Source organism: Engystomops pustulosus, chromosome 10 (assembly GCF_040894005.1).
Source record: "Engystomops pustulosus chromosome 10, aEngPut4.maternal, whole genome shotgun sequence".
NCBI lineage: Eukaryota > Metazoa > Chordata > Amphibia > Anura > Leptodactylidae > Engystomops > Engystomops pustulosus.
Genome location: NC_092420.1, coordinates 35,377,319 through 35,404,369, shown reverse-complemented (window position 1 = coordinate 35,404,369; position 27,051 = coordinate 35,377,319). Strand labels below are relative to the sequence as shown.

Genomic DNA, 27,051 nt, shown 5'->3' with positions numbered 1-27,051 from the left:
CATTTGCATACAGCTTTAGGACCTCATTGCTTAGGTTTACAGGCATGTAGAGGGACAATGAAGGGATAGAGGCAATGCTCTCTAATGGCAGTGTATGAAAATATATTTAGTTTAGGGGGGTTATTTTGCCTGACGGGTTCTCTTTAAGGGGTAAAGAAAATGTATTTATATACTTCATCGATTATTCTTCTTTAGTTTCCTTTTCCCAGGAAATTACTTAAAGGGGTATTCCAGGAATATGAACGTCTGACACAAAAACCCATGATGATATAAATAAATGAATACAACAATACTCAATGTCATTAGTCACAAAACGGAGCTTAAATAATTTGATTTTATGATTTACAAAATTTATGGCCTCTCTAAAGTAGGTGGAGTTATCACTAAGATGGCCGCCACAGGAAACTACAATTTCCATGATCCTTTAGTTCTCAGTAACTCCTCCTCCCTCTTATGCTCTGCTCCCAGTGATGATGTAACAGGTTTTCTTGCTTCTTTACCATAGTAATGATGTGTAACTGCCATCACCACACCACTGGCCATACTGGATGCGCTGCAACCAACTGACTACAGCCAAACATAGTGGTGATCACATGACCTGCCCAGGCAGGTGCAGGACATGTGATGTGGACATGTGACCAGCAGCCATCTTCTGTCCTGCAACGGACCGCGCGGAGGAAATTAACGGACTGATTAAAGGGCCAGTAGCATTTTAATTCTTCATTACAGTCTATGTCACCAGCATTTTCTGCTAAGGGGAGCAAAATTTTAAATAACAACTAATTACACATTAGCTTATATTTTGAGTGCCCACTTGTATATGAATTATGCTGATTCCCGGAATACCCCTTTAATTAACTATGTGTTAAATCTTATGAAGCATAAATCATTTTCAAACTGTGCCTGTATTGGATCTGACTTTTTCACATATCCATGGTAACAATTATGTCAAAACAATAAAAGGCTTTGCAATAATTAAGCAAAACCTTATATATAACTTATTGTCTGGATTTTTCAGAATTGCCACTTGGCCACATGTCATGTGAGATGGAAAATGTGCATTCATATCCAGAAACCTTAGGTTGATTTGCCAAATGAACATGTGAAAAAAGGACTTTAACCCTTATTTATGAGATACTTTATTGCAATACAACCTACACCTGTAACATTTTACAGTCACCAGCTCTTACGGCATATTGTATTAATAGAACCGGAAGACTAAGGGTACAGCCGCAAATTTGCAGCCACATATACGTCCCCACAGATGGCAATGGCGGTCCGGCGGTGGTGCGGTACCACACATGTGTGGCACCGCTCCGCGCCATACACGGTGAAAAGATAGAGCATGCTCTATCTTTCCCTGTGTGTGCGGTCGTGCTCCGCTGTTTTCTATGGAGGGGGAAGGGGTCACCTCCTCCTCTCCAGCGCACAGTTGTGTAAATGTACCCTAACAGTCCCAAAACTCTCTGCGACCAGTATTTACGATGCATCTAAAATTTCTCTCAAAATTTATTGTATCTATAACATTTTCTGAAGTTAAGACACAATAACAGAGTCCTACAGTAAATAACATCTATGTTGGAGTTTAGCTGAAGAGAAACACTGGATCTGAAACACTTTGTGTTGGAGTTCATCGTCTCCTGCCAAATATTTCTGCTATTTATATCTGACAATTTTATCACATTCATGAATTATGTTCTGTGCACATCTGAAAACAAGGGTGAGAGAGAAAGGAAATGATGTCCACTGCAAAGCATCCAAATCTATGTGTCATACATGAGAGGTCTGCAACAATATACACTTTCTCATTGACTGGGGCAACTCAGTGATATTCATGGGGTCATGAAAACAAAGATGTCTGTGCTCCTGAAAAATTGCAAAAGAAAGTCAAGCAGATCACAGAGCTATCCTGAGGTTTCCTATATGGGTCCCAAAGGTTTGTGTAATTTAGTTTTCTGTAACTCTATATTAGATGACTTGGAAAAGGCAGCGACATCTTACTTATATTTGATTTTTTAAATGTAGCAAAACCCTTCACACAAAATTGTGTGTTTTTATGGCGGCGGGGGAGTAATCTATTTAGACTCACTTTTTGAACGCCAGGTCAGGATTGTCAGGATTTAAGCTATAGTCTCCTCTGGTTTTCTATTGAAGACTATAGTAAATACAGCTACCGAGGCGTTCACATGCCCCACCTGCTTGGCATGCCCAAAGTAGCCTGCAAGGCAAATTTTACATGCCTTCTCTCTGGTGGAGAAGACATAGATATCCCCTCTCTGCTTTTGTATCACCATCTTCTAAAAGCCATTTTGCAGTACCTGCAACATTTTGATAATTTTTATTCCATTTCTATATAGGTGAATTGGACAAAAAATCTGCATTTGTTGACATTGTTGTGTCAGCTGTTTTTTTTAGAGCCCAGATAAATAGTACAGGTCATTAGAGATGTTACAATACCAAATGCATTTGGTTCTATGTTTTAAACTTTTTTACATATTAACCCCAATGCTCACTCATACTATAACGTCCTGGTGCTACAAGGGAAGAATGGAGAGAGCTCACTGGCTGAGCGCTCTGCATACACAGCGGGTGTCAGCTGTATAATACAGCTGACACCCGCCTGTTACTGCTGTGTTCTGTGCTTGCACCGATTGCAGCAATTACCCTGTTAACTTACCAGCCCATGGGCGGCACCGTCTTTAATGGCCGATCGCCGTTGCCATGGCAGCCTACAGTCTCATTGAGACTTGTGGGCTTGCTATGTCTATTGAGCTCTAATAGCCAACAGATGGCAGGCTATTAGAGATCAGCAGTAAAATTGCTATATACTGCAATACAGTAGTATTGTAGTATATAGTATTAGCAAACAGACCCTGCAGGGTTAAAGTACCCTGGGGGGTCTGAAATAATGGTAAAAAAAATTATAAAAAATATCATAAATATGATAGGTATCACCGCGTCCCAAAATGCCATCCCAAATGGAAAATAGTGCCCAAATGTCCAAATCACCACTTTTTCCCCATTTTTCCATCCATGAATATTTGAATAAAAACAAATGGTCATATAGGTCCCAAATTGATATAAATTATTGCCCAGCACATACCACAAAAAATTACACCTTGCATAGGCAAAATGGCAAATATTTTTCATGTCCAAAAAATTTTCATTTTTTAATGAAAACGCCACAAATGTGTTTTTTTGTCATTTTCACTGCACTTGGAATTTTTTTCCAGCTTTCCAGTTCATTGCATGGAATATTACATGGCACCACTAAAAAGTACAATTTGTCCCACAGCCCTTATACATCTCTGTAAACGTTTTAAGGGTTAAAGCATTTTTGAATATTGAGAATGGAATATATGGCATAAATATTATTTTTTTAAAATTATTAAACATTTAATCATGTTTTTTGAACTTTTCATTTATAGTCCCAAATAGGAGCTGTACCCTCCTGATAAATCTGGTGGGTGGTAGGGACGGGATTACATTCTACGCTGACACACAAAGCGCCAATAATATAATTAGACTATATCTGTTCCTATGAGTCTGTGTTTAGCCTATTTATATCTTCTTAGCCCCCAGTTCTTTAACTAACTACCCAGTATTGTATCATATCGTATGATAATATATATTGATCTTTGAAAGAAAGTTCATATTTTAATGAGTTGGAATTTTTTTGGGGCTTTTTTCTTGTTTTTTGGTTGACAATTTCGATAATAATGATTGAGGCATATTGGTTTCTACTACACGTGTCCCTTACTTACATTTATTAGACTAGAAACATGTAAATGAATGTGACCACATATGTTATAAGGAGATTCCTGGCTGTATCTGAAAGCAATATTATTACCTGAAGTAGTGTTTTGTATTATTTTAAATGACTAAATTTCCGACAATGAAACAGGACTACTTGAAATAATTATCATTGTTTTGTATCAGCTAATATAATTGTATGTAATAAAACATGATTTATACTTCAACAATATGGTGTATTATACTGTATGTGCAGTGTCTTATAAGACATTAAAAAAACTAAGTATTGTTGAAGGAACCAATTCCAGGCAATAATTAGAATAAATTTGGGTCTTATTAACATTGCAGCCTGTGTCCATACTGTGTCCATGTGTCTGTTTGCACAGAATGATGTCAGTGTTGGACAGGGTCTTGCTGTAGAAGGGGGAGAGAGGAGGAGTTGGAGACAGTTCATACGAGAGTCAGGGAAGATATTCAAACCATAAGGATTTCATGATATAAGAATGGTCCAGTCCACAACAAACATACAACTGACAAGCATGGATATCTAGAGACAGCTAATTCCGGAAGGAGACAGATTTGCAGGTGATCGGGTAAATTTATTGCATTTAGATTAACAAATATTGTGCAGATAGGAAATTGTTGTCTATTCTGTAGCCATTGTACAGGTCACCTTAATCATTCATTTTAGTTTTACTTTTTTATTTCATTTTTTCATTTCCTTTATAATGCATTATAAACTATATTTCAGTTTGTGTCTATACTGCTATGCATTAAAAAAAATTCTCAAGCTATCTACAGTATTCAATAGCTATCTTATTTACTCATAAAAATACTTGTATATCTAAAAGTACATAGTTAAACTACACAATATGATAGTATTCTACAAGTGATGACTTTTGAGAATCTTGACTTATAAATCTGTTTTTATGTAAGAGTCTCATAGTATAATTGGCTCTGAATCCGAATATTACACTTTTCAATGATAATGTATATACACATCAGACAAGAGAGTCAATACATACTTGTATTTGTACATCTATATATTTGCACTTGAACAGCACTATATATTTGAGGTTACCATGGTACTATCAATACTAAATATAGTGCATTTGTATAATATACAGTACATAAAATAGCCACCATTGTATAATCTAGATCCATTACAAATGGTCTACATATGAATGTCTCCTGTGTACATTGATTTGCACCCCATCTATTTATTTGTATGTGTATCAATGCATCTGTCTATAAACACTATCTACCCTATGCAGTGAGCAGGAAGTGTTCAAGTGCTGAGGGATCAGGGGGATAGGCGAGGCAATGGGGTTAATGTATTAAGAGACTTTTTTAACTGCTGATGTAATTTGCGCTAGAAAATGCTTTTTGCCACATTTATCAAGGCTTTTAGACCTTTTTTTTAACACTTTTCTGACTTGTCCAACTAAGGGGGTGTGGCCTGTTGAAAGGGGCATGTTCTATGGAATAGGGGGAATGGCTGAGTGGAAAATATTCTGTTTACACTATGACGGTGTAAAGTAGAACACAACAGTTTTAAGAATTTAACATCACAGTGATAAATGTGGCTCATAAAATGTTTTGTCTGTCTTTTGCACTGGCAAAGCAGTGCAACATCGATACATCTCCCTCAATGTTTCAGCCTGTAAAGCTAGATCACAAAGGGGATAGGTAGACCCTCAGGCTCATTAGCTCATTAGCATAATGTTAAAAGTTGATTTTAAAAGAAAGGAGGCCATGGATAAGAAATATAAGAAGGTTACCAGTCACGGTAAGTAAGTGCCCCTGGTTTACAATGCTTGATTTTGAAGGTACATTTACTTTAAATGCCCCTGGCAGTAATACTAGCACTGTTAGTAGGTGTTTGCTGCATTATGCCCCTGTAAGACCACTTCATACACACGCTGCTGCACCAGGATGTACCGGTACGTCCTGGTGTGGCACAGCGTTATTCACTGACATAGACATTCAGAGGCTAACCCACTGCATTATAAAGTACCTATATAGAGGGTATGGCTAAAACCTAGAGTGAATACCAATTTACACATTAGTTTTCAATGGGCAGCATGTCAATTTATTCCTATAGTTTAATCTGTGTTGATTCCAATATTTCAGCAACTTATTAAAACATATTGCTGGATTCAGCATCTCAATAGACATATAAGTAAGTAAAACATGTAGGTGAGGTATTTAAGAAATTGGGTCCTAATTTTTAATTTCCTCCAGGGCTACGATTTTTTTAAAGCTGTACCCGAATGTAACCTACCATCAGGCAATCAGGAATCTACTGCCCGAGGTAGATCTGATGGTAGGTTTCTACTCCTATAATCTTCCCTACACTATCTTTAGCCAATCCTTTTACCTACTCTAACTAAAAGCGTTACTTTTGCTAAATGTGAATTAGATATAGAGGCTGCTGGGAACCACTCTAGCTCTGCATACCGCTGTATCCATGTGTGTCCTCACCGCACTGGTCTTTGTGCACACGCATGTGCAGTAAATTCAGGCTCACCAGCATCACCGGTTCCCTGCGAGAGCAGTAGTTCCACAATGTACAGAGCGCACGCGCATCTTTGATGAAGCCACAGTATGCAGAACTACTGCGCACGGGCAGGGAGCCAGGGACGCCGCCAATCCTTCATTTACCCAGCACGGCAAGGACACACATGGACACATGGATACAGCACTAGGCAGAGCAGGAGAGGCTACTAGGGCGTGGAGTAGTCTCCGCTCCCTGCGCTCAGATACGCCACTAAAGCTAATTTGCATATCATAGTTTCATAGTTTATACGGTTGAAAAAAGACACATGTCCATCAATTTCAACCAAGGAAGGGAATGGATGAGGAAGGGATTTAGGGGAAACCATTGTATATAACATAACCATCAATGTTATTTAGGTATAAAAGGGCATCTAGACCCTTCATGAAGCTCTCCGCTGTCCCTGCTGTGACCAGTGCCTGAGGCAGGCTATTCCACAAATTGACAGTTCTGATAGTAAAAAAGCCCTGTCGCCTCTGGTGATTAAACCTTGATTTCTCCAGACGGGGACAGCGCCCCCTCTTCTTTTGATTTGATTTAATCTGGAACATTTTACTACTATATTTTTTGTATGGACCATTCATATATTTATATAAATTAATCATGTCCCCTCGTAGTCGTCTCTTTTCCAGACTAAATAAATCTAGTTGTTTTAATTTTTCCTCATAACTGAGACCCTCCATACCCTTATCATTTTTGTGGCTCTATGTTAAACCCTCTCCAGCTCCAGGGCATCCTTTTTATAGACCAGTGCCTAGAACTGGACAGCATATTCCAGGTGATGCCGAACCAATGCCTTGTATAGTGGTAATATTACATCCCTGTCCTGAGAGTCCATACCACTCTTGATACATGACAAGATCCTACTGGCTTTAGAGGCAGCTGATTGACTTTGCATGCTTTTGTTCAATTTATGATCTACTAGTACCCCCAGATCCTTCTCAACAAGGGACTCTCCCAGATTTACTCCCCCAAGGACATATTTTGCCTTTGAATTATTAGCCCTCAGATGCATAACCTTACATTTATCCACATTAAACCTCATTTGCCAAGTGCATGACCAAACATTAAGTTTGTCCAAGTCATCCTGCATCCTATGAACATCCTCCATAGACTGTATTACACTACACAGCTTGGTGTCGACTGCAAAAATAGACACAATGCTATTAATTCCTACCTCTATATCATTAATCCTCTATATCATCCAGGCATGTGTATAGGCTTTTAATAACCCTTCCAATATTTTCCCCACAACGGAAGTTAAGCTAACAGGCCTGTAGTTGCCTGGCAAAGTTCTAGAGCCCTTTTAATATATTGGCACCACTTTTGCCTTGCACCAGTCACTTGGCACCACATCAGAGGTCCTGATAAATATGCCCCATTGATTTTATTGAGCTTAAATTGGATCGTGTCTACATTTAACCACTCTAGTACATTACAAGATGCATGACCCGCACTAGCACCACCAACGTCAGAAGTTCTTTCTTCCATCGTTTAAATGGAGCTAAAGAACTCATTAAGTATCTCCACCTTCTCTTGGTCTCCAGTCACTGATGCCCCATTTTCAGAATAAAGGGGTCCAACCTGCTCTGACCCATTTTTTTTTTTGCATTGATTTACTTAAGACATTTCTTAGGATTTGTTTTGCTATCTTTAGCCACCTGTCTTTCATTTTGTATTTTGGCTGATTTGATTTCCTTTTTACAGATTTTAGTAAGTTTTTAAGTATTGAAAGCCTCAGGTGACCCGTCAGATTTATATTTTTTTAAATGCCCTCTTTTTCTCATTAATTGCCCTTTCAACTGCAGCTGTAAGCCATGTGGGGTGTAATCTATCCTGTCAATACTTGTTACCTATTGGAATAAATTTAGAAGTATAATGACCCAGGATAGATTTGAATTTCTCCCATTTAACATTAGTATCATCACATGACAGTGTCTGATCCCAGTGTATATCCTGTAGTGAAGCCCTGAATTTCTGGAAATTAGCCTTCTTAAAATTCAAAGTTTTCAATTTTCTCTCCTGTTTTTGCTTTTTACAGTTTAAGGGGAAAATAATGATGTTATGATCGCTGTTTCCAAGGGGTTCCCAGACACTGATATTTTGGACAATCTCCACATTGTTAGAAATCACATCTTCTACAAGCTGCACCATAAAATTATTCTGCAGAAAGTTGATAAAATTTCTCCCCTTCACAGATGAAGAAGAGCCCTGACCCCAATTTATATTTGGAAAGTTAAATTCTCCCATTATCACTACGGTCCCCTCCTTTGCAGCCGGCCCCCTCTGTTTATATAAGTAACCCTCTATTTCCTCACAGATGTTAGGGGGTCTATAAATTACACCAAATATAATTTTCTCAAAGCTCTCCTGGTTTTGGATTTCAACCCACAAAGTTTCCGCCTCCTCACACTCTTCTCAGACCACGGTCTCATTCACAATCGCTTTTAAATCTCTTCTGACATACAGACATACACCACTTCCCCTCCTATTTGCCCTGTCTTTCCGAAAGAGTGTAAAGCCTTGAATATTAACACCCCAATCATGCAATGCATCGAGCCATGTCTCCGCTACACCAACAACATCTAACTGTTCCTCTAATACCAGAGCCTCAAGCTCACCCACTTTGCCTGTGATACTTCTGGCATTTGTGAACATACACTTTAATTTTCCACAGTTATTTTTCTGATTTATAACAATTCTACTGGCACATATATCATCACTATTGTTTTGTAACTTGTGGATCTCCTTATCCACTGCCTTAGTTCCCCATACACCGCCCACTCCACCACCCACCAACTGCCCCCTCTCCGACCTATCTACCCCTTCCTTTTCCTCCTCCCCCAATCCTAGTTTAAATACTCTGCCACCCCTGCTAGGATCTTCTCCCCCAGCACAGCAGCCCCCCTTCCATTTAGGTGCAAGTTGTCTGCAAAAAACAGCTTGTACCCCAATGAAAAGTAAGCCCAATGCCCTAGGAACCCAAATTCCTCTGCTCTACACTAGGATCTTAGCCATGCATTTAACTCCCTGAGGTCCCGCTGTCTGCTCTGTGTAGTGCAGGGCACAGGTAGAATTCCGGAGAATACTACCTTGGAGGTCCTTCCCTTAAGCTTTGAACCTAAAATCTTTAAAATTATTCTTCAGACTCCTCCAGCTACCATCTATTCTGTCATTGGTACCAACATGGACCACGACAGCTGGGTCATCCCCAGCCCCTCCCAGTAATTTATCCACCCTTTCAACCACATACCGAACCCTGGCACCAGGGAGATGGCAAACCATTCGGTTGAGGCGGTCTTTGCGACAAATTATTCAGTCTTCCTGATTATAGAGTCCCCTACAACCACTACCTGCCTTGGTTTACCTGCACTCCCATCCACCCTACTACTATCTGGTCTGCAACCCTGGCTGTTAGGGAGAGCAGGATCGGCTAGGGCTGCCATATCTGACACTGATGGCCTTAAATCATTGCACAATTTTGCAATTTTGCTTGGATGTTCAGAGTCAGAGTTGGCCTTCCTTTTCTTGGACCCCTTTCTACCCCCTCTATTTACAGTAACACGGCTACCCACCTGGCCCAGCTGGTTTTAATCTCCACCCTCTACTTCTACCCCGCTTATTGCTTGCTCAGTGACTAGCATACTTCTGTCAAGATTGTCGATTTGTGGATTACCTCGGAGCTGCAATGGTTGCTTCCTCTCCCTGTGCTGAGAAGACCTGTGAATGCATACTTTGTTTATAGTTTGTTTATCTGTTGGTTTCATGGAGGGGAGAGGCTGATGCTCCCTGCTCACAGAGGAGGAGGTCATGTGACAGATCTCTATCTGTGTATGTAGCAGAGCTGGATTTGTTCAGAAAAGTGGATGCAGATGTCCCCTTCACAGAATAGTGAGGTACAAGATCTCCCCTGTTCCCTATCAGTTCCTCTGTCCCAGTCTGTGATTCTACAACATTCTCTATCTCTCTCTGTACCTCATGCTGCAGCCCTTCCCCACCTTGTCATCGGCAGCATCAGCTCTGTGCAGATAAGCTCTTAACCCTAAGTGCTCACACAGCACAGGCTATAGACTACATTTAACTGGTTTACTTATGATTTCTTCCACTTATTACATGTTCCCTGCTACTCCATGTGATGGAAGCTGCCAGACTAGTCACCATATACATCCTGTATGTGCACTGGTGAGTGGGTTTACTTGTGGGAAACTAAATGGATTAAATGCTACATTAAACACAAGGCATCATGGGATCTGTGGGCAAGCTAACTGTCCTCAGCTTGAAGGCATAGACTGACAGACATTAGTCTCCACCCACTTCACCTCTGGTGAGAAAAATTTTATTAAACACTTTGGAAAGAAAAGTGTGAGCAGCACAATATGGGCATCGTTCTGTATGTTTTTAAAAGGGGAATCCCATATAATCATTTTTATAATAACAAATCCTACCATCAAACTCATGCATTCAACACAATTAACCACTCCCTCCCCCAACCCACCACGAGGGCAGCGTCTCTGCTATATACTGTCCAATAATGGGGAACAAACTTCAGGACAGGAGGATTAGGGTCTTTCCAAGACATAGGAATACCCTAAAATAGATTTTTTTCATAATGACCATCAACTCATTAATAATACCTAGGATGCACACTTTCGGGGACAGTAGAGAGGGAAAGTGGAGGTTCTGAAATTCTAGCACCACTGACCAAAACACCAGAGGACAGGACCAGACACAGTATAAACTGCAGCCCAACATATCTGCATGGCAAGTTTCTCAGGAGTATAGAATTTGCAATGGAGAAATTTAGTCTGTACTAAGAAATCCCTAGTTGACTTTACTATAATTTTATTATAACTGTCTTTACAAACATTGCAGCGCTTGCAGGATGTATTGTAGCACAGCAGCTTTACATCAGTGATAGTGACATGGAGATTTATATGGTCCTTTTTTGCGGCTGGTCCCTTCATTTGTTTGTTTTTTTGCCTATATAGCATGAGTATTAGAAAGTGTAACATTATTTTTCTTCTGTGCATCCACCCTAATAATTGCCAAGCTATTCGCGAGTCCACAAAAACAGAATTTCACTTTAAACATACAAAACAGAGGGATGTCATAAATCTACCAGATTACAACTAATTCATATGACTGGGAAGCTGACCTATTACCAAACGCTTTGGAACCAGATGTTGTTTTCTTCCTCTTTTACAACAACAACACTTAAGTCTTCAGCAGTGGAAGGACTTTGGAATGCATTGGTTTATCTTATTTTCTCCATAATAAACACTTATTGGGGAATTTATGAAGAGCTGGTGTATGTGGCCTGAGATCTTGATGTTCTTCACGCCAGGCAGGATGTAGTGAAAGGCTCAGGCCTCCTACTATATCCGGTGCACGATCAAGCGCCCAGATGTATCTTACTTCAGGTCCTGCCTGGCTTAATACTGCACTATAACTTACTCCTGGGGCAGGCTATAATTAATGGGCCGGGGAGTCATTTACACCATGTACAGTCTTAAACCAACAGGAATTCCCCAGTGAAAAAGATTCACGCTGTACACCCACATAACATCCATGTCACGCTGCACCTCCACATTACATCCATGTCACACTGCACCTCCACATAACACCCAGGTCAACACTGCATACCTACATAACATCCCTGTCACCCTGCCCCCTGTCAGGATTCGAGGTTGTGGATCCTCTGGACCACTGCGGATGATGATACAAGCCACAACCTGGGACCAGAGTCTAAGTGGTACCGGTTTTCACCAGAGCCCGCCGCAAAGCAGGTTGGTCTTGCTGCGGCGTGGTACCACCAGGTCGTTCCACAGGCGTGACTTGTCCGCAATGGCAGCCAAGGCCGAGGTACAGAAACGGCAGGCAATCTCGTAGTCGGGGACAGGCAGGAGGTCAGGACGGGCATCACAGGATCGGACGTAGACGTAGCAATAGGTCAAGGCAGGCGGCAAAGGAGCAAAGTCAAAAGCAGAACCAGGGTCACAACGGGAAATTACATAAACAGCACACGGCATAAACAAAGCTTTCTCCAAGGCACAGGGCACAAAGATCCGGCAGGGATCACAGGAAGAGGCAGGAATAAATAGATTACCTGAAATGGCCAGCGCCAATTAGCGGCGCGCTAGCCCTTTAAATCTGCAGAAGTTGGTGCACGTGCGCCCTAGGAGCCGGGGACGCACGCGCACGGCCGAGGACGAAGGAGCAGCGGCAGCCAGAACTGAAGAGGCCAGGACAGGAGCCGGGACCTGTAAGTTGCGCTTGCGGCGCGCAGGTGGAGAGCGAGAGGCACGGGTGACCCCGCGATCCGCGAAATGGATCCATGTCATTCTGTACCACACATTACATCCATGTCACATTGCATCCCACATTACATCCATGTCATTCTGTACCACACATTACATCCATGTCACGTTGCATCCCACATTACATCCACGTCACGCTGCACCCTCACATTACATCCATGTCACATTGCACCCCGCCCTATATCCATGTCATGCTGCACCCCACATCCCAATCCCGTTGCTCAGACTGTTTTTGCATCACTTCCCACCTTGTCCCGTCACCATATGCACCAGACTACCCTGGATCTTCCTGGGCTGCCCCCCCCCCCCACACAAAAAAAGTTACATGCTCATGACCTCATCGATGATCCTCTAGACCAGTGATGGCGAACCTTTTAGAGACCGAGTGCCCAAACTACAACCAAAATCCATGCATTTACCATGAAGTGCCAACATGGAATTTCAAGCAGTAACTTATTGCTACCTGTTCTTCATCATTCAATTGTATTGGCTCTCCTAAGGCCACCAATAGAGTTGAAAAAAGATGGGCAAATTCAGACCATCATTGTTGCTTCTCTCCAGGAAGAATGGCGGATCTATCAGGATGACCTTCTAAATACAAAGCAGGTCTGTCTACACCTTCTCACTTTTCCCGGAGTTCAAACAGCCAATGAAATGTCGCTTTAAAATATCTCTGAGAGCAGTATCCTTTAAGTTGCTTGGGACTGCAGGAAGATTTGGTCCTGTTTGGTGAAATTGGGACAATGGCCTGAGTGCCCACAGAAAGGGCTCCGAGTGCCACCTCTGGCACCCGTGCCATAGGTTCGCCACCACTGCTCTAGACCATATCTACTGCAGGTAATAAAGTTAGTGCTGCTCCTCCAGCACCTACCGCCGACCCACAAAAAAATCCCCCCCCCCCCCACAGGGCCGCTTAAAATATGTGTCCAGTCCTTTAATGAAATCAATTTGTAACAAACTGACATAGTACCGTATATACTTGCATATAAGCCAAGTTTTTCAGAACAAAATTTCTGCTGAAAAAACCTAACTAACCTAAATTAACCCTATACTCACTGTACTTATTTTCCTCTGTGTATATGGCTCCCAATGGGAGATTATATGGTGCATATGGCTCCCAGTGGTGTTTACAGCAGTTCTACAAAAGTAGTAGGATGATGTTTCAGGATAAACTGCCATACATGTGCACAAAAGAAACTTTTAGCTTTACTTCCAGTTGTCCTTGAGATATTAGATGGATAGTAGCTGCTAAGATGGCTCATACAGAAATCAGATGGAGAAAACAATATAAAATATATATACCGGTATATATTAATTATGATGCAAGTTTGTCCAATTATTCTTTAAAACTTATAACTTTATATACTTTTTTCTCTATAAAAGCCAAACCTCCTGCGAAAAGGTTAAGCAGATGACATAGTCACCTAATAGGGCAGATTACATGTTAGAATAATACATGTGCTCCACAGATGTGTCTTATGCTAGTAATTCACTCATTATTGTAATTTATGATACATATCTAAACAATATGGGGCTCATTTACTAAGGGTCCCCAGACCGCATTTTCATCGAGTTTCCTGACGATTTCTGTGTTGCGCCGCATTTAACAGGGGTTTTTGGCGCACAGAATCGGCGCCGACTTTCATGCAACGCAAATCGGGGGGCGTGGTTGTCGGACATTGTGACTGATTCAGACGCGGGATTTAAAATTCAAACTGTGTCGCAAGACAATGCACTCACATACACCGGGAAGAAGATCGTGAACTCCACCGGACCATGAGCGACACATGCAAGAAATCGGACGCACAATCTTAGTGAATCGCGGCAGCTACGAATCCGAATCCTTGTTGGACAACGCACCTTGGGGATCGCGACGGGATGGGTAAGTAAATGTTCCCCAATATGTTCTGTATTTCTTTTCTATTTATACAGCATATTAGTTACATATCTAGTAAAGAGTATAGAACAGAATTTAAAAAAGCAGAATGAAGTGAATACGCTATCAATGAGTTCAATTATGACCTCAGTGCTGACATGATCATTTAGATTTCATGAAAATTGACTGATTCAATATGCTGCATTTGGTACAAAACAAAATAATTAGATTTGCTAATGTTCTCTGACACAGGTTAAGAAAGTATAAAGTATTGACAAAGTATCACTCCACTTGGATCACTTTTCTTGTACATTGATCATTTTAATTTTAAGTTAAACAGTGTGCTGTGAACCCTTCCCCTTCCAGTAGGTCCTGACAGGCAGGATGTGGAGGCAAGATGATACAAGTGACCCTTCCTGCTCATCAGGAGTTTGTTATGATAGCTCTGTCTGCTGCTCATATAGAAGCGAGAGGCAGATTCTTTAACTAGGACAGCATTTTGGAAGACCATGCCCCCCTAGCCCCCCCCCCCCAGGAACATGGGACCTGGGACCCCAGGCGGTTGCCTTTCGGAGATCAGCCATTGGTGGTGCAGCACACGGTAATTGTGATGGTACACAGTCAATAGGGAGGTACTTGGGAGCACCAGGGAGGAAAGTCTCTATGGGAAGAGTCCAGAAGGAGGAGTCTGTGGACCCTCTGGACCACCACGGGAGATGTGGTCTAGCTGACACCCGGGACCGGAGTCTAAGTGGCACCTGGTCTTCACCAGAGCCCGCCACAAAGGGGGATGGTCGTTCTACAGGTGCGACTAGGCCCGCAGTGGCAGCCAGGGAAACAGGGGTAGCAGGACACAGTGTGAGCCTGGGATGACAGCAGGAGTGCAGCTTGGAGGGATGAGCTGGAACTCACGGCAGGCAAGCAGGCAATAGCTGGCACAGGACCCAAGCGGACAGGAACTGACAAGTCCTTGGAGGAGCGTCTGGGAACGCCGGAGACAGGAAACACGGAGGCGTCGGGAAACGCAGGAGGACACACAGAAAACAAAGAGACATCTGAAAACGCTGGAAGACACACAGGAAACACAGAAGAGTCTGGAAAAGCTGGAAGACAGGAGTGTCTGGAAACGCCGACAGGCTTTCTTCTTCAACAGGAACCGTTGTGGGAAGCGAGGTCTGGAAAACCTTGGAAGTTCCTGGAAATGCTGAAGATCCAGCCCGGAGGTGCCGGATTATAAGGGCCAGGCCAGATTAAACAGCACCAATCAGGAGGACGCTGGCCCTTAAAGCTAGGAGAGCCGGCCCTAGAAAGCGTGGGCACGTGCGGCATAGTGAGCGAGGACGCGGCTTAGTTGGGAAGCAGGAGCGTTGGAGAGGTGAGTCCGGGCCGGGGGTTGCCACGCTACATGGAAGGGCACGGGTGTACCCGCGATCTATACCGAGGATTGCAGGTGCAGCCATGATAGTAATTAACTTTCACTTGTAACTATACTCTGTCAACTATACATATATTTCACTTGTGTGTATTGTATTGTATTGTCTAGTGTGTCTTTAAGGCAATTAAATATATAAAGTTGGCCTGGGTTGTAGTTTAATCTCAAGTCATAAATTCCCACATCCATGTCCCCAATGCGTACCCCTAGGGGGTGGCTACAGAAAGAATTAAGCCCTGCAAATCTCGTGGCCAGGGTTGAAAGAAGTAATATTTGCATTACTGGAGATATATGGTTAGTATCAGTATCCTGTGACATCTAAAGCAGTGTAGCTGATTATGTGTAATCAGGGCCGCCGATAGGGCAGTACAACTGGTACTGCCCTATGGGGCCCGGACTCTAAGACACTAGGGGGGGGCCCGCAGGGCCGCATCTGCCATGAGGCGAGATGAAAATCTCGCCTCGGGCGGCAGAATGCGGCCCTCTTTAAAAGCGGCATTTTGCAGCTCCAATCTGGGCGATTCGGGCGCCCGCTGGCGCCCGAATCTCCCTTCAGATGAATCGCACCTGTCTCTTTAAGAAACAGGTGCGATTTACATGCGGAGCGGCGCAGCGCCTTTACGGCTGCTGGCGTCGCTCCGTACAGTGCAGTGACACAGGCGGCTGATGATGACGTAACGCGCCTGTGTCACTCAGCCAGAAGAGCCGCTGCCAGAAGAGCCGCGTGAATATGGGAGCCGCGCGCCGTGGGAGCACCCTGCCGTGAGGTAAGTACAAGTTTTATTATTTTTATTGTCCAATTATTAATTAAATATATATATTAGGGGGCGATTACTACTGTAACGGGGGGGGGGGGGGTTTGTCTTCGATATATACTTTTTTACTAGGGAGGCTGTGTATAGTTATAAGGGGCCAGATCCCATTTTTCCTGGGGGGGGGGGGTTGTATATATTTATATGAGGGGCCAAATTCTTATTACACTGGGGGGGGGGGTGTATATATTTATATGGGGGGCCAAATTCTTATTACACTGGGGGGGGGCTGTATATATTTATATGGGGGGCCAAATTCTTATTACACTGGGGGGGGGGGCTGTATATATTTATATGGGGGGGCCAGATTCTGTTTATTCTAGGGGGCTGTATATATTTATATGGGTCCAGATTCTGTTTATTCTAGGGGGGCTGTATATATTTATATGGGGGGCCAGATTCTGTTTATTCTGGGGGGCTGTATATATTTATATGGGGGGCCAGATTCTGTTTATTCTGGGGGGCTGTATATATTTATATGGGGGGCCATACTCTGTTTATTCTGGGGGGCTGTATATATTTATATCGGGGGCCATACTCTGTTTATTCTGGGGGGCTGTATATATTTATATGGGACCAGATTCTGTTTATTCTTGGGGGGGGGGTATATATTTATATGGGGCCAGATTCTGTTTATTCTGGGGGGGCTGTATATATTTATATGGGGCTGGATACTGTTTATACTGGGGGGCCTATAAAAATAAATTATATATATATATTCATTAGGAGGTGCTATATATTTACTTCAATCAGGGTAGTACTCTATATAAATTCACATGTAACATAATAACTGGGTGGGATATATTATTCATAAGATACAATAGATTACTTTGCATCATGTAAACCAAATATTGGGGGGGGGGGGGTCTGTATTAATAAATTAAGGGTGTTGTATATTGATTGGTGCTGGACCTGCTATAATTCCAGTAGAATATTTATATATAATGAGGGGATGTGTTCTATGTGGGGTAGCGTGCGGTCACTTGTGTTGTGAGGGTTATTTAGGAGCGCAGTGTTGTTATCCAGGAGACTTTATACTGTAAGTGACTGTGGTATTTTTAGGGACGCCGGGTGGAGATGCTGCACGGAGCTGAAGATATCCGGCTGTGAATTCACCTGTGATACGTCATGGATTGGAGAACCCGGAATAAAGTCCTCCTGATGGAAGAGATTGTCATCTATAAGGTACTAGATGCCACTAATGACTCCCAGATCCTGTAGTCAGTCACACAGTGTCAGGGAGCTGTCTGTAGGGATGTTAATTGTTAGTAAAGTTTTCAGCATTTTCTGAACAGGTAGCGGAGGGGGGGGGGGCAGCATTTTAATATTCGCCTCAGGCAGCAAATATGCTAGAATCAGCCCTGGGGGGGGGGGGGGAGTGCGCAGTGCGCTGCGTACAGTTCTTTCATGCTTACCCTGCCGCCAGCGTCGCGTCGGTCTCTGCGCGCTTCCTCCTGGGCTGGCTGTGTGATCCCGCGAGATCCAGTGCTGGGTCACAGCCTGGTCTCGCGGGATCACACACTGTCTGCAGGAGAAGAAGGCGCGCGCAAGAGAACGAGAAGAAGACCGGAGCAGCCTTTTCCTTTTTGTAAATATATTTTGTGGCTGGGGCCCCGGGGGGGGGGGTTTGTGGATAGGTCTGATGGGGGCAGAAACGGCTGACCTGAGGTCTGATGGATAGGGGCAGAAACGGCTGACCTGAGGTCTGATGGGGGCAGAAATGGCAGACTTGAGGTCTGATGGATAGGGGCAGAAATGGCTGACCTGAGGTCTGATGGATAGGGGCAGAAACGGCTGACCTGAGGTCTGATGGGGGCAGAAATGGCTGACCTGAGGTCTGATGGATAGGGGCAGAAATGGCTGACCTGAGGTCTGATGGATAGGGGCAGAAATGGCTGACCTGAGGTCTGATGGGGCACATTAAGCTGACCTGAGGTCTGATGGGGCACATTAAGCTGACCTGAGGTCTGATGGGGGCACAAGACGCTATTTGAGGTCTGATGGGGGCACGATACGCCGACCTGAGGTCTGATTAGGCCACGAGACGCCGATCCCTGTACTGTGACATCACTGTGTTTATTATCCCTGTACAGTGACATCTCTGTGCTTATTATGTCTGTACTGTGACATCTCTGTGCTTATTATGTCTGTACTGTGACATCACTGTGCTTATTATGTCTGTACTGTGACATCACTGTGTTATTTTTATAGTGTGGTACATGAGTATTTTGTCTTTATATATATCCCTTGTTTAAAGGGAATCGAGCACCAGGTGCACAGCATAGTACCTGAAGGTATCATGCTATGCACCTGATGACCCTGACTTCAGCACTGTAAGTTCCATCAAAATGGCCTCTATGGTTATCCTTTAATGCTTTTATAAAGAATTATGTTAATTACCAGCTTAGGAGCAGTGGGAGTGCTCCAGTGCACCTAAGGGCTCCTTATGTCACCCAGCGGCCAGTCCTGCGGACTGCGGTGATCCGAAATCCCGATACCTGTGCCTGCTCAGCAGCCTCTGTGAATCAGTGTGCAGGTGCAGGGACTTTAGGTTTCCTTGGGGCATGCAATGAACGCTCCTTCTTTTCCTTCCCATTGGTTCTGAGGAAATATGAAGTCCTGACCCTTATGCAGTGATTCACAGAGGTTGCTGAGCAGGCACAGGTACCAGGACTTCAGATTACCTCAGGACTGGTGGCAGGGTGACGTAAAGAGCCCTTAGGTGCACTGGAGCACCCCCACTGGTAATTAACACAATTCTTTATTAAAACATTAAAAGATAGTGGCGGCCCTAGCAATTGCACTTTATAATGTTATATTTGTTATATGTTGTCTGTTAAACACTTTTATATGTTTACTGTTCACCATGCTTTAGTTTTTGATGCCATATTTGCACTATAATAAATATACTTGACCAAAAGTATGACTCCTATTGGCAATCTACCAGAAGAGTGTGCCTTGTCGTAGCAACAGGCCTCAAACCCTGTTTGTGAAAGGTCACTGCGGGGGGCAGGAGGCTTGTTCGGTTTTGGGGTGTGTTGGGGCCCAGACACTTTTGCTGTATGGGGCCCCGAATTTCCTGATGGCCGCCCTGTGTGTAATCATAAAGATGAGGGTACAGAGTAATGCCAAGGACTTCTGCAGAAACTGTACTATTTCACAGTACAGTAACTTCCATGAAGGAGCTGCAGTTATAGCATCCAAGCCAGGCTAAACAGTTGATTGGTGCAAGGATCAGGTATTTGCACCATATGATCAGATAGCTGTGGATAGCCATCAGTAGTTATTGAACATCCTATTTGAAGCCATTGTGGTTTTTGAGCTTTTTGTTTTCCCATAATTTATTTCATCCAAAGCTTTTTTTGTTCAGAACACATAATGGGAAAGGGCTAGATGGACCTAGACTTGCAGCTCAGTGAACTACAATATCATGTGATATGATGGGGCCTTGAACCAAAAGTTACATCAACCCCCTCACAATTATGTTATTGGCCTTAGCTCATCAGTCAATTCTGGAAGAACAGAACGTAAACCCTGACCTTTTATGCATCCACAAAGAAAACATTTTGTCTGTTTCTCAATGATAAAAGATCTCTGAGTGCTTCTGGGAATAACCTCAAAATTCTGAATCTCAGAATTTCATTTATCCCCAATGGAAATGACTTGATGCTACACTGGATTTGGATGGAAAGTTGTTGAAATTGTAAATGTATTTAGCGTTAATGCCAGGGAAAATAAAATTGTCCAAAATTACTTTTCAACTACATGAATAGTGTGTAATAAACTAGTAGAGCAGTTGCATCATATGATATAGTAGTAAAGGAATATGAAAGGGCTAAGTTGTGAAAGGAGAAGTGGATTGATAAGATGAGTCACAGGGTGACCATTATATTCCATACACAGGAGTGACAGAATGGAAAACTGTCATAAGGTCTGTTAAGGTGGAGCATGTAGATTGTCATGAATATTCAGGATCACATGACCCTCCTCTGCTGCAATGTTATGGACAGGAATGACAGCTAATGTTGTAAAAAAAAATCTGAACTAAAGAGCATGACTTTATATATCAAGAAAGCAGTGTAGAATATTTAATAGATATGCCGTATATTTGAAAAATCCCTAATATCTTGCCCCCCACACAATAAAAAAAAATTTATGTAAAGTAGCCAACTCTTTCTGTCTTTCCTAGCATTGGAATAAAAAAATCTATAAAACATTTAACCTGATGATGTGCCCTCCATGACAGATTAGTCTTTCATCCTCCCTGACTACATTCGGATTTTTCTCCAGCGGGCTCACACTTTCCATTCTATGCAGTTTGGACTATTTTTATGTTCCCTGGCATAAAAGCTAAATACAATTACAATAATAACAACCTTCAATCCAAATCCAGTGTTGCAGCAAGTCATGTGTCATTAAAATATAAAAGCTGAACTTCTGAGATTGTTGTTAGAATTTTGATATTATTCACACTGATGAGGGAAAAGACATTTCTGAAGCAAGGGCTTGACTGTACATGTCAAGCAAGTGGTGCAGAACTAAAGTAAAGTGGTCAACCCCTTTAAGGTTTAGGTATAAATGTTTATCTCCTCTTTGCTCGACCAGTGACCTTATACGTCAGCGGGCGCAGATGCGTAGTTTTGTCGCTGCAGTTTTCTCTATAGACTCGGTGGTCAAGTGACCGCTGGGTCTAAAGGATTTAGAACTGCTGGGTCTAATCAGACCTAGTACAGCCAGGGCCGGATTATAGGCGGGGCTCCCGGGGCTCTAGCCCAGGGGCCCCCACCATCTTGCCCCCCCCAGGGGGCCCCCACCAGATCGCGCCCCCCGGGCCCTGACTCCTCACCCGCCACCTTCCTGAGCCGTCCGCCCGACCCCGGCACAGGTGACCGCCTCCCCGCATATCCCCCTGCATGGCCGAGCCGTCCGCCCCCCGGCAAAGGTTCCCGCCTCCCTGCCCGCCCATCCCGCTGCATGGCTAAACCTCCCCGCCCGCTCGTAATCCCGCTCGAGCTCCCCCCTGCCCGCCTGAAAAGCGACCGTCCTCCGCTCCCCAACCTCCCACCGGCGGAACAATCGCCCGTCCTCCGCTCAACCCCCTCCTCCCACGCCCGAACAAGCGGCCGTGCTCCGCTCCCCAACCCCGACCGAAAAGCGGCCGTCCTCCTCTGACCCCCCCTCCCCCCACTGGCGGAACAAGCGGCTCTCCTCCGCTCCAATTCCCCCCCCCCCCCCCGGCAGAACTAGCACCCGTCCTCCCCGCCAGAACAGGTGTCCGCCCTCCGCTCAGCACCCCCCCTCCCCTGCCGCAGCCGACGAAAGAAGCGTCAATCCTCTGCCCCCCCCAGCGGAACAAGCGGCCGTCCTCCGCCCCCCCCCCCCCTCTGGAACAAGCGCCGTCCTCCGCCCCCCCCCCCCTCTGGAACAAGCGGCCGTCCTCCGCTTGAACCCCCCCCCCCCACCGCCGGAACAGGCAGTCGCCCTCCCCCCGCTCTCCCCGGCCTAACATGTGATCCCCCCGTCCAAACCAGCAACCGACCGACCCCACGCCGAACAAGATCCACCCCGAACAGCCGCCTGACGCGACTGTTGGTCATCCAAAAAGGGTAAGTATACACTACATATGTATTTATCTGTGTGTATATATGATGTATATTCTGTGTATATACAGTGTATGTACACTGTATATACTGTGTGTATATATGCATCTACTGTCTATATATTTATATACTGTTTATATATGCATCTACTGTGTATATACTGTGTATATATGTTTAAACTGTGTATATGTGTATATATGAATCTACTGTCTATATATTTATATACTGTGTATATATACATTTACTGTGCATATTTGTATATACCGTATATATGCATTTACTGTCTATATATGTATATACTGTGTATATATGCATTTACTGTATTTATACACACATATATTTGTATAAGCATATATATACATATGCTTATACATATATGCTGTGTATGTGGTATGTATGTATATGTTCTGTATACTGAATGTGTGTGTGTGTGTGTATTTCCCATATGTGTGTGAAAATGCTGTATATACTGAACGTGTGTGTATTTGCTGTATGTGTGTATATTCTGTATGTATATGCAACATGTGTATATATGGTCAGTGTATACTGTATGTGTGTATATATATATATATATATATATATATATTGTATATAATGTGTATGCCGTATGTGTTATGTATATATACTGTATGTGTGTATATACTTTATGAGTTTGTGTTTTAGTGTATAAATGTATATGGGTACATAAATGTGTGTGTATACTTGTATATATATGGGTGCAAGCATACGAGTGTAGAACTTTATGTGTGTATATAAAGGTGTGTATATATCACTGTATAAATGAGTGTAATTGTATAAACTGTGGGACTGCATGTTTGGTGCGGGCTGAGGTGTATGTTAAATGGGACTGCATATCTGGTAGGAGAGAAGGTAGATACAAAGATGTGTTACTGGGGATGAGGCGGCTGTATGTAGCTGTGTTACTGGGGATGAGGCGGCTGTATGTAGCTGTGTTACTGGGGATGAGGCGGCTGTATGTAGCTGTGTTACTGGGGGTGATGCGGCTGTATGTAGCTGTGTTACTGGGGATGAGGCGGCTGTATGTAGCTGTGTTACTGGGGATGAGGCGGCTGTATGTAGCTGTGTTACTGGGGATGAGGCGGCTGTATGTAGCGGTGTTACTGGGGGCAAGGCGGCTGTATGTAGCGGTGTTACTGGGGATGAAGCAGCTGTATGTAGCGGTGTTACTGGGGATGAAGCAGCTGTATGTAGCGGTGTTACTGGGGGCAAGGCGGCTGTATGTAGCTGTGTTACTGGGGATGAGGCAGCTGTATGTAGCTGTGTTACTGGGGGCGAGGCGGCTGTATGTAGCTGTGTTACTGGGGATGAGGCGGCTGTATGTAGCTGTGTTACTGGGGATGAGGCGGCTGTATGTAGCTGTGTTACTGGGGATGAAGCAGCTGTATGTAGCGGTGTTACTGGGGGCAAGGCGGCTGTATGTAGCTGTGTTACTGGGGATGAGGCGGCTGTATGTAGCTGTGTTACTGGGGGTGAGGCGGCTGTATGTAGCTGTGTTACTGGGGGTGAGGCGGCTGTATGTAGCTGTGTTACTGGGGGTGAGGCGGCTGTATGTAGCTGTGTTACTGGGGATGAGGCAGCTGTATGTAGCTGTGTTACTGGGGATGAGGCAGCTGTATGTAGCTGTGTTACTGGGGGCGAGGCAGCTGTATGTAGCTGTGTTACTGGGGGTGATGCGGCTGTATGTAGCTGTGTTACTGGGGATGAGGCGGCTGTATGTAGCTGTGTTACTGGGGGTGATGCGGCTGTATGTAGCTGTGTTACTGGGGATGAGGCGGCTGTATGTAGCTGTGTTACTGGGGATGAGGCGGCTGTATGTAGCTGTGTTACTGGGGGTGATGCGGCTGTATGTAGCGGTGTTACTGGGGATGAAGCAGCTGTATGTAGCGGTGTTACTGGGGATGAAGCAGCTGTATGTAGCGGTGTTACTGGGGGCAAGGCGGCTGTATGTAGCTGTGTTACTGGGGATGAGGCAGCTGTATGTAGCTGTGTTACTGGGGGTGAGGCGGCTGTATGTAGCTGTGTTACTGTGGGTGAGGCGACTGTATGTAGCTGTGTTACTGGGGATGAGGCGGCTGTACGTAGCAGTGTTACTGGGGATGAGGCGGCTGTACGTAGCAGTGTTACTGGGGATGAGGCAGCTGTATGTAGCTGTGTTACTGGGGTGAGGCGGCTGTATGTAGCTGTGTTACTGGGGTGAGGCGGCTGTATGTAGCTGTGTTACTGGGGGTGAGGCGGCTGTGTATAGCTGTGTTACTGGGGGCGAGGCGGCTGTATGTAGCTGTGTTACTGGGGGCGAGGCGGCTGTATGTAGCTGTGTTACTGGAGAGGCGGCTGTATGTAGCTGTGTTACTGGGGGCGAGGCGGCTGTATGTAGCTGTGTTACTGGGGATAAGGTGGATGTATGTAGCTGTGTTACTGGGGATAAAGTGGCTGTATGTATCTGTGTTACTGGGGGTGAGGTGGGTGTATGTAGCGGTGTTACTGCGGGGATAGTGGATAGTGAGCAGGAGGACGTGTATGCACGCTACACTCAGTGGGGGCCTCCACCAGATTTTGCGCCCAGGGGCCCCCACCAACCTTAATCCGGCCCTGAGTACAGCTCTGATCAACATCAGGTTGTTTCTCCCTGTAACTGGGGAAAAGTTAAAAAAAAAGTAGAATAGTAAGAAAAAATGGCCCCCAGGGGTCTTTTATGATCTCATGGGAGAAATATAAAGTAAAAACACACATACTTAAAAAATATTCATAAAAATACATTTGCATTTCCCGGTATAACAAAAAAAAATTTACCTAAACAAATAAGGGAACTCATTAATAATGATTATTTTTAGTTAAGTTGAAATATCAAAAAATATATGTACTATAAATTACAAAAAAGCCTTTTTTCCATTTTTAACACCAAATAAAACTAAAAATGGAAAAAAAACCTTTACATTTTTATTACATTAGCTCTATGTGTCTTGAAAAAACACTGCAAAAATGTTAAGGTAGCACACACAAAAATAGTTATAGTCCTTAAACCACCGCGTATGAAAATTTGTTACAATTGCCCAGTCAATAGAGTCTTTTCATTGAGGGGTTAAATGATGTAATTTATGACAAGTATTGTGTAAAAAGGCACACCGATGTTGTGCAGCGCAGTCTGTGTAATCATACAGTACCCAAACCTTGTGCACAGGGCTGAAGACTTGCTGTAGTAAAGGACATGTGATGCTGAAATTCGTCATGTTTTTTGGCTTACTCTCGGTGGTCCCTCTGCTGTTCATAATAAAAGCCGTTTCCTTCCTATCCCTTTATCTGCTTCCAAACTCATTTTGTCATTTCAGTTTTCCAATGTCTACAAACATATGTTGTGCATTTCTGTAATATTTATTCACATTAAATTCATTTTATTTTTACATTTGTATAGAAAATGCTCCATTGTTACCCTCGGTATTTAAAATATGCACGGAGTGTAATAGTTCTAGTGCTGCCAGGCTTCCAACATTCCCACAGCATTACACTAGGTTTAGTAGGATATAACAGAAAAATAAAATCTGCCTCTACAAACCGCAGGTATGACACTCTATATGTGGCTGACACACGGCCTCCGCAGTGTTACTCAGGAGGTTGTATTCCTTATATGAGCCCCAGGAGAAAGGGAATGCAGCAATAAAACATATTACTGTCATGTTCAAAGGCTTCTAGTAACACATCTTCTAGTTTTAACTTAGGGAGACTAAAAGTAAGTTGAGCAGGAAAACTATTCAGAAATATTTTATTTACACCTTGTCCTATAAAAATGTAAGCTATGTACAACTATTATTGCTCTATACCGAAAACAGGTTTATGGACATGGTCCAGCACCACATTCCCTTTCTTGTGCAGCTTTACGGTCCAAGACCTCCAACTCATCCTTGAAGGACACTGTTTACCCCCCCCCCATCCCCTTCCCTCTCCATTTAGAACAGAAAGGTATACTTTCATATGATATGCCTAGTTTATACTTGATCCCAAAGCTAACAGATTCCCTCTTACTTCTATGGCTTAAAAATTAGTTATGATACTCCATATTAAACGGTGTCCAACGTAGTCAGTAGTAACCAGTATATACTGGCAGGTGAGGCATGTGATTCTGTTCATCAAATGAATTTATTAGAGAAGTATATTGATGGAAATGTTAACACTTTTAATTCCTTCCAAAATTGGCTAAAAGACTGTAGTTATAAATGAGTCATATTCATACACTTATGAGTACTGATAGGGATCTTTTTATGCAGGGCCCCAACAGCCCTCTTGACTTTTGTAAGGTGAGTCCTAATTAACCCTTTCATGATTGAACATAAAGACCAAGACACACGTCAATCTCTTAGTCAAGATCTTCTCTCCCGTTTAATAATCAAAATGCATAATATATAACAGACAGAAGAGTCATCAAAGGGGCGTGAATAGTATACTCCAAAACTATTGGTCATCAGCACATTCTGGGAAAAAAGTTAATTAATTGTGCTCAGTTCTCAGAGACCTTGTACACAGATATTGTTTATACTAGTTTGCTGAGAAGGAGATGATAAGTGGCTCCAGAATCCTAATATCATGCAGCATCGAGGACAGACTGGCTTCTCATTAAATGTCAAAGGGTATTAGCTGACAGGCAAGCAAACAGGTTACATAAAATGAAGTTTGAATGATGACATTAACTTG

General features: G+C 43.5%; 1 protein-coding gene across 4 annotated transcripts in view; it reads left to right on the top strand.

Annotated features, from left to right (window-relative positions):
• Positions 1-1,806: 1,806 nt before the first annotated feature.
• The window catches only part of LOC140103888 (uncharacterized), a 38,824-nt gene continuing 13,579 nt past the window's right edge, over positions 1,807-27,051 (top strand). Inside the window, exon 1 of one of the 4 annotated variants that reach the window (XM_072127186.1) lies at positions 1,807-1,936. In XM_072127186.1, coding sequence (XP_071983287.1) covers positions 1,843-1,936 — 94 coding nt within the window. In that variant the 5' untranslated portion in view covers positions 1,807-1,842. Of the gene's footprint in view, positions 1,937-4,165; positions 4,347-17,794; positions 17,933-27,051 lie in introns of those variants that run through there. The other 3 variants (XM_072127188.1, XM_072127187.1, XM_072127189.1) reach the window with 3 other exon arrangements.